The sequence below is a fragment of the Takifugu flavidus genome, chromosome 9 (genome assembly GCF_003711565.1).
Source record: "Takifugu flavidus isolate HTHZ2018 chromosome 9, ASM371156v2, whole genome shotgun sequence".
NCBI lineage: Eukaryota > Metazoa > Chordata > Actinopteri > Tetraodontiformes > Tetraodontidae > Takifugu > Takifugu flavidus.
In genome coordinates, this window is record NC_079528.1 from 1,665,001 (window position 1) to 1,674,010 (window position 9,010).

Genomic DNA, 9,010 nt, shown 5'->3' on the forward strand with positions numbered 1-9,010 from the left:
TGTGGAATTCTTATTTTCCACCAGGAACCTTCACTGGGGACAGGAACATCTCTCTGGCCTAATGAGATCTAGCCGGTATCCTAGCCTGTACTCATACAATCTTTGAAGGTCTTTCCAAAAAAGATGGAAGTAACAAATGACAAATAACGGCTCCTCAATCAAAACATTTACGGCGTCAGTTCTTGAAACCCGAGAAACTTCCTGAAAACTTCTTGAAATCCAAGACACAACCTATAAAGCAAACTCCTAGTCAGTCTTCTGGATGAAACCATTCACTGATGCCTGTATCTAGAACTCTTTGTAGGGGCTCCAAATTTGAGGAAATAAAATTGGCTCTCCTCTGAGAACAAGACAGAGAACCTAAGAGTGGAGCTCCTAACACCATATGTCAGCCACAGAAAAAGAGCTAGCATCTCATTACATCTTCAGTTTTGCCTGTAGCAGTTAGCTCCTAACCTGCCACGTGTAGCTCACAGATATAGTAGAATATAAGAGAAGGTCACGCCAGGCTGATTTTCTGTGTGTTCTGCTGCCCTCACTCCACTGCACAACTCTTGACTATGTCCTTCACTTTCCTCCAGGACAAGACAAGTGCTCTCAGCCTAAGTAATGTGGCTGGTGTCTTCTATATTCTGGTCGGAGGGTTGGGGCTGGCCATGATGGTGGCTCTCATAGAATTCTGTTATAAATCACGGCAAGAAACCAAACGGCTGAAACTGGCCAAGAATGCCCAGAATTTTAAGCCGACTCCCCCGACCAACACCCAGAACTTTGCCACATACAGAGAAGGCTACAACGTCTACGGAACCGAGAGCGTTAAGATCTAAAGGTACGTCGACTCTGTTTACTGTTCACGCGTCCCCGAGCACTGTGGAAAATGAAGCCTTTAGCCTCCCGTCTAATCTGCGAGGGTACATTTTTCATGCGTGTGTTCCTACAGTAGTTTACGGTGGTCGTGTTGGGCACCACCACCACCACCACCATCATTGTTTTCCTCAATATTAGGTGGTTTTATGTGTAACCATGACTTTATTCTTTAAATTGGGAGGTGGTTTTACACCAAATATCAACTTAAAGGTTGATGAAAAATGCTGGATTATAGATTTCTGAGTAGGATTAATTTGTGCAGAAGTCTGCTGGTCTGTTCCAGGCCACATGTCTTCATGTGGCCTGGAGGAGGACCCCTGTGCATTGTTGTCCACCACCCATGCTAATAATAGGGCCCACATGCTGCTGCTTAGACCCATGAAACCAAGAGAACATGATCAAGTCATCATGCAGGAATGGCAGATCTATGGCATTGAGCCAAGCGCAGGATGGTTTACACTGAGGTGTTCTCGTCACTGCTCATTAAATGGGCTACACATCTGTTTATAGACCCACAGCTGCACAGGGAGACCATTCTCTAATGGCCCCAGTAAACATGATAGAAGTCCATCAGAACCACCTTTAGTAGATTAATTTGTGTTTTCATTTGGTCCTGCTGCAGGGGTGTCTCTCTTAGGATCAACTGGTGAGAACCAATAAACAGTTTCTAATGTGCCATACAAACAAATACAGCTCATCCGTTAAATTGTGTCTAATTTCAGGGCTGGAGTGATCAAGCATGAATTAAAATGATCAATTTCCCCATTTGGGTCTGAACAAGTGTAACATTATCCCGAAAAACTGCTAAATCCAAACTTCTTAAACACTAAATGTTCACTATTTAAAGCGAGTAGGTAAATCTCTATGACTAATGGTGGATGACAGATTTAATCTTTACATTTGTTCTGCACAAATCCAGTGATAGATTTCCAGTTACTTGAATAAAAGGCTAATGGTGGTGAAAATGAAGCTAACTGCTGGTTAAATTCACATCAGTTTGCCTTTGTGAGTTGATTTTTTCACCCTTTTAGCCATCCTGTTTTAGATCCAAAACTATGTGTGTGTGTGTGTGTGTGTGTGTGGTGTGTGTGTGTGTGTGTGTGTGTGTGTGTGTGTGTGTATACACATATATATATCAGTGCTAGCAAAGGCATCTGTCACAAATGCATATTTCATTGATCAGGGCAACACTGCTCAACAGCGACCTCTGCTGGAACCCGGTCCTGACTGGGTATAAATTTGAAGAGAGACACCACTGTTAAAAAATCAGGGTTTTAAAAGTGTTCTCCTGCGCAGCTGAACACAGGTGTGTTGTCCTGGCCCGACCTCTAAAGCTCTGCTCTTGTCTGCTTGTTTCTGCTCCGTATGTTAACACAGGTTTAAGAAACATTGCCACCGTCCTTTACAACTGTGACTAAACATCTCTGAACGGACAGGATAAAGGGGGAAGGGGGGGGGGGGACTGAGCTCCGAGCCAAATCCTGTCGGGCGGACATGGCACGATAATCTGCAATGACGACACGACTGGACCGGTGACGGGAAGAGCACCGCGGCTCCCTCCTCTCTGTGCCTTATGGAACTCTGAGTCCAATCAATGCAACTCATTCACGATGACATTGCTTTTTGCCTGAATCACACAGAACAGAACGGCGCAGTGAAATATATATATTACAACCAACGAATGGAGAGAACTAAAGCCATCATTTGCAACCCTAAGCACATTTTTTTCAAGTGCCACAACGAGTACTATCTTAAATGTGGAATCGGTTTCTTGTAATCAGCAACCAGATTGCTCTTCATCCTTTCTGCCGCCGGCTTTTCGCTGGTCATATGTGTTCAAAATGATTTTATTAGATCTCTGTAAACACAGATGATTAGACGATAGCTTTTCTACCACCGCGGGTCGCTTGCAGCGACCTTGTGACTCATTTTAAAGGAGGTCTCATTAGAGCCAAATGCCACTGAAAAGGTGTTTGTACTTGAAACTCTGGTGCTGCTGCCACTGTTTTAGGACTAAGTGAGGAGGATCTGGCACCACACACAGTATTTAACCTGGTAATAATTCACACTTCCAGTACTGCCAGCGAGTGGGTTTTGTACGAGTGTGTAATTGGAGTGTGCTCGATTTTAGGGGTTTAAAGAAAACGATCATGGAATAGACGCGCTTGTGACTGACAGTTTGTAAAATATCTAAAAAAAATAAAAAATAAAAAATAAAAAAGGGAGCAGCGACTCCCAGCTCCGAGCAGTCCCTTAAATCTAGAGTCTCATGTACATGAAAACCAGACAAAATAAAAGGGTATTTCAGCTGTAGACGAACTGCAATCCAATTAAAAAGGATAACAGTAATGGCTTTTTAACTGTAGTAGCTGGGATTACCTCGCCCTTTTCCTTTAGCACATCTGACAACCAGCTGTGGTTTGCTTTGAATTTGATTTCCTCTCACGATCATTTCAGCGTTTGGTGAATACACTTAGTAAATAAAAATGTATTGGAGAAAATAGATTTATACAAGGTTAAACCAGGGAGACTCCCGGAGCTTAGCACATTTCCATATTGCTGTAATCTTTTCTAAAAAAAAAAAAAAGAATAAGAAGACTGTGATTCCATAGGATTTAGGAAGAGACATATCTCACCACCTGAAACTGTGGGCAAATACTTTTATATACATATATATGATTTGGGGGGGGGGAAAGGATAACGACAATGTAAAGAAAAACCAAGAAAGACTTGTGAAAGATGTATACATTTAGAGAGATGAGAATTATTTATATTACGCACTGACGATATCTGCCCTCCTCCCCTCCCTCTTTGGGACCATTGTTTTCATAAATTTGCATGTGGATATCCATGTTGCTTGACAGGCTCCGCTACACACGAAATGACCTTAGGTTAACACTAGAAACGGAGCCCCGGGTCACTCATCTGTAAACCAGTTTCAACATTAACCCCCCGACCCCCCCCCCCCCCCCCCCCTCCAAATAAAACATTTTGATTTATTTCTCTTTTTTTGAATGCCGCACCTTCAGCATTTAACAAGGCATCGTAGTGGGAACAAAAGAGCAAGAGATGCATGCAGAATCTGCTGAGCCTCGTCAGTGAGGTGCTGTACAGGGAATTTTAATACATTTTGTAAATAAATGTACAGAAAGGGTCACGTGTCTGTTTTTGTGTGTCGAGTTTGAAGCTGCTTGACTCTCTGAGGGTCGAATACTCGGCCATTAGTCTGTGGAAATATGAGCACATGTTCGGGATCGATAGGCGAGCAGCGTCTGTGCCGCTCTGCAACCCCGCACGGCGTGATTGAGAGATCCATCGACAGCTCCGTCTGACATGTGATCTTTCTGCCGCGTTCTCCTTCTGTCTTAAAGAAATGCTTCGTGACACAATCGATAACACATTACAGCCGGCGGCGCCTTTGAAAAGCCTGCTGCACCCGGCAGCCGGCTGCGTCGCACACCGCAAGAGCGGCTGGGCCTCAGTGTGCTGCCGAGCAAAGATCCTCGTTTGGGTTTTAATTGGGGGACATTTACTTAGTTAAAACCAGCAGAGGTGACTGGGAAGGCTGGTATTTTGCTGGTCCCTGAGCATCCAAGACTAGAAAGAGCTGCAATGACACATGCAAGTAAACATTCTTCTTGTTTTCCACTGCAGCTCACGATGCCCGAGATTGTTCTCTGCAAATACTAGGGGGGGAAATGTCACTGCAGCTGTTTGTCCACGGAGTGGGAGAAAAATGAGACGTAGCAGTCATTAGAAAAGAAAATGGGAAGCAGAATGGGAATAGAATCTTCTCCTGGGAGAAGTGATCTGATCCGCAGGCTGGGCTCCGTCTCTTACTGGGAGGATGAAGACGAGAAGGTGTGCTGGAGACAGAGCGCTCGGGAAGACAGCTGCAGTCACATGGAGGGTACTTCGATTGCACCCACGGGGGAGGGGGGGGGGGTGCTGTCTGGATGGCTGGTTGTCTCACTGTGCTGCTCGCCGCGGTTGTTCTCGCCGCACACGTCTTCGCTCTCTTCCTCGCAGGACCTGATAACTACATTCCAGCTCTTCCCTCCACTGCAGCCCGTCAGCTGACTCCAGGCGTATCAGGACAGACCGGCAGGTTTATGTTCTGTTGAATCCGACCCAGACGGGTGTAGCGGGTCCAGAACAACAAGATAAAACAAACAAAGACGGCAACTCACATGTTTATCGGCCGGTGGTCCACTGGGAAACAGTCCGATGCTAACAACCAGAAAGGGGTCAAACTTTTCATACAGGAGTCAGACAAGGGCCAATAAATCGACTCCCCCTAACACGATTGTACACTGGGAGGAGAACCACAGTCCAGTTAAACCTCCCGATAGATGAAACTTTATTGATTCAACTGTGCTCGTAAACCTCTTTTGGGTGTCTCCAGTTGTGATGAGTGATCACAAGTGTGACTTGACACCGTAGCAGAGGACAGATCCTGTCACAGCCTGATCCAGTCCAACATCCATCTGTGGGAGTCATTTCATTTGATGCAAGATTATGGTTCTGCATTTTAGTCCAGCAGGTCAGAAATGGAGTCTGGAGTCAACATTATTCTCATTTCTGAAGAAGCTATAAAAGGAAAATGAGCCATTTTCACTAAATCTTCGGCTTTGATGCGTCATGTCCCTTGAAATCGATGAAAATGAATCAAATCAGCAGAAGTTACAGTAAAATAGAGGGTGCAACTGTCTGATTCATGACAGAATGATCCATATGTTGCATCTGCCACAAAACAAAACATTTGCGAGAAGCACATGAATTTATCACAACAGCACTTCGCATTCACGTTGCTGCCCGGAAGTGTAATAACTGATTAATAACATAACCGCAGTGCTCTTTCTCCAAACCTCCCCTCAGGTCCTCCAGTGATAATGGTTCTCAACACAGCTTTTATTTAGCTCACTCGTGGTGAGCAAACACTTCTTTCTAAATGAAAAGAGAAAAATAGTCAGCAGTTTGAGTTCTTTGATCTCCAAAAGAGCAGTAAACATGCCCCATCACCACCACCACCACCATCACCACCATCATCACCACCATCATCACCACCACCATCACCACCAACCACCACCAATCCCCACCACCACCACCATCACCACCATCATCCACCAACCCCACCATCATCACTAACAAAACCTTCACACACCACCACCCTCACCACTATCACCAACCCTCACTATCAACCTCCCACCATCACCATCACCACCCCCATCACCACACCACCACCATCAGCCCACACACCAACCATCATCACTAACCAAAAACCTTCACCCCCACCACCCTCACCACTATCACCACCATCCTATCACCACCATCACCATCACCACCACCATCACCACCACCACCACCATCACCAACACCACCATCATCACTAACAAAACTTCACCACCACCACCCTCACCACTATCACCACCATCACTATCACCACCATCACCATCACCACCTTCACCACCCTCACCACTATCACCACTATCACCACCACCATCATCACCAGCACCCTCACCATCACCACCATCACCACCACCATCATCACCAGCACCCTCACCATCACCACCATCTCCATTTCAGGACTGACATCATCATATTTGATGTAAGAATTGTCATTCATTCAAATCCCTCAATAATAGATAATAAATAAGCATTTTTCATATCTCTGATAGTTTCCTGTCAGAGAAACAGTCACAGTGAATCCAAAAAACTAAAAAAGGAATTATGCTTCAGACGAAGAAACCATAGAAACCACTGATTGTGTTTGGCTGACTGCTCCATAGGCCGGAGCTGCTGCTTTTGGGTAATGACTCAGTCCAACATGAGGGAGAGAATGGTGAATTTTGGAAGTATTTCTCTTATATTCATCAGTCTTTTGACTCACTGAGCCATCTGTTGAGTCATTGGTGAGTGTTGCAGTTATAGAATGACCCTAATCTGCAGGGTCATGATTGCCAGAAGGCCCTTCAGGATGAAATGACCTTATAGTGCATTAGCAGACGGTAACTGATGTGATTTACAGCAGTTTCTGATTCAGTTAGACAGTAAACATCTCTAAAGAGCGTTGTGTGTGCTGCATTTCAGGTTTAGATTTCAAAGAGATCACAGGAAACATCCCATCATCCTGCTCTTCCTGTTCTCGATTAGAGCTGATGCTCTACACTGCTCTCAACATTACCAGGAGTACACCTTCACGCACTTCTGCTCTGAATTTGAGTTGTTTTGGTCCATTACAAGCTCGTGTAAAGCAAACCCTTCTTCGACTAGCAGCACCTGCAGCAAAGATGGATGCGGTGCAGCCGAGAACGAGGACAAAATCCATTTTATTCTTTCAGCAAATTCAATTATACATTCACTCACTGCTTCGGTGAATGAATGAAGCGGAGCGCCCCTGTGAGCGTGCAAGCAGGAGGAAAATAAAAGCTTACTAATACCAACCCTGGTTGTTTGATGTTTTCATTCTTAAGCGAATGCAGCAGCTAAATAATGGCAGTCCTTTTTTATGTGAAGGTCCCAGCAAATAAAGCAGGTTATTTAAGAAAGGACGTTGGAGAGAGCTGCAGGAGTAGAAATCGAAAGTAGCGCGCCTAGCTCATTACGCTAGGGGAGGGGAAAAGAGTTGTTTGTGTGCAGCAGACGAGGAGTGTTTGGACAGGAAGTGATGTCGCTGCCACGGTCACTACTCCAATTAGAGCTTGAAAAGAATTCAGGTTCTTGCACCTTAAAACACACCCAATCAACATTCTTGTGATCACCCGGAGCGTTTCTGTGACGCTTTTTAATCACACACACACACACACACACACACACCCTCATTTTCAAACATCTTAAGTTTAAATGCCATCCGTCTGTGTAAAGTGGCTGACCATGAATCGTGATCGGGCTCATCAAAAAGGAAGTATTTCAACAGGAAAGAAAAATAGCAGCCTTATTCATGTACAATGACAATGCAAAAGCTGAATGAAATATTTTAGTTGGACGCAGTCTCGGTGTGAAAGAGAAATGGGTTAAGTGGTTCATAACCTGAAATACAAGTGTTGCTGTTCCTCCACAAAAGCAGCAGAAGGTCACGCTAACAATATCAGCCAGCTAATGACTCAGGTTCATTCATGAAGGTAACACATCAGTGTCGAAATATTTACTGGGCTTGAGTCTGAATGGACTTTTTTTCTAATCAGAGACCTTTTTATGCAAGTCAACCCCTCGTACGTCTGTGCAGATTCTCAATCAGTAGTTTTATTTGTCAGCTGGACTATATTTCTCCTTCAAAGAGGAGAAATATAGTCCAGCTGACAAAGAAAACTACCTTGGAATCCCCCATATGCTTTCAATCATTTCAGATTTGCGCCCAATACAATGGGCGGGGGGAGAACGGGGGGGTTACATCATTACTTCTTCTTCGTCATCAGCACATTTTCAAATTCACTGTCACACCTTTCATTGACCATAACGCTGCCTGATGAGCCATACATCCAGCTGGGACCGACTAAACAGAAGTGCCGAGCCTGCAAGAAAGGCCTGAGTAAAAGTGCCACAGTTTTATCTGCCATAACCACTGAAATGTTGACCGGAGAATTCTGTCTAAATGTCCCAGAGACATCAGGGGTTACCTTCGGTTAGCTCCATCACAACTCAAAAGTCTCCAAAAACTTCCTGGGACGGGGTCCTTAAACGCCTCATCCCACACACACACACACCACACACACACACACACACACACGTACACAGTTTTAATGACTGTATTGCTCGGATGTTGCTGCTGATTCAAACAAGTGCTCACTTCTTTTTAAACTCAAAATAAAAAAAATAACAGCATTTAACCTGAAGTCTGAATGAATTTCCAGTTGCCAGTGCAATAACATCCATGTCATGGGAGGCTCAGTTTGATCCATGTTCCGTTAGTGATAGCTCAATTTAAGAGAACGGGGCTGGAACAGCCTAGAACACTGTTCAATTAGATTATGTAATTTAAGGGGGACTGCGGACATTGATGAAGGATTGATTTATTTTACAGTGGGTTTGGAATAATAACCCCCTTCCAACCCTTCCATCATGGCCCACGGCATCAAACTCTTACTAACATTAGGAGAGAGAGGAGAACAGTACACGACTGCGGGCCTTCCGCAGTTCTGTTCTA

The 9,010-nt window shown here is 44.6% G+C and overlaps 1 protein-coding gene across 4 annotated transcripts in view; it reads left to right on the top strand.

Annotated features, from left to right (window-relative positions):
* gria3b (glutamate receptor, ionotropic, AMPA 3b) overlaps nucleotides 1–4,022 on the top strand; it is a 71,327-nt gene extending 67,305 nt beyond the window's left edge. For 2 of the 4 annotated variants that reach the window (XM_057042885.1, XM_057042884.1), the window contains exons 15-16: nucleotides 582–829; nucleotides 2,245–4,022. In XM_057042885.1, coding sequence (XP_056898865.1) covers nucleotides 582–827 — 246 coding nt within the window. In that variant the 3' untranslated portion in view covers nucleotides 828–829; nucleotides 2,245–4,022. Of the gene's footprint in view, nucleotides 830–2,244 lie in introns of those variants that run through there. The other 2 variants (XR_008952016.1, XM_057042883.1) reach the window with 2 other exon arrangements.
* The last annotated feature ends 4,988 nt before the right edge of the window (nucleotides 4,023–9,010 follow it).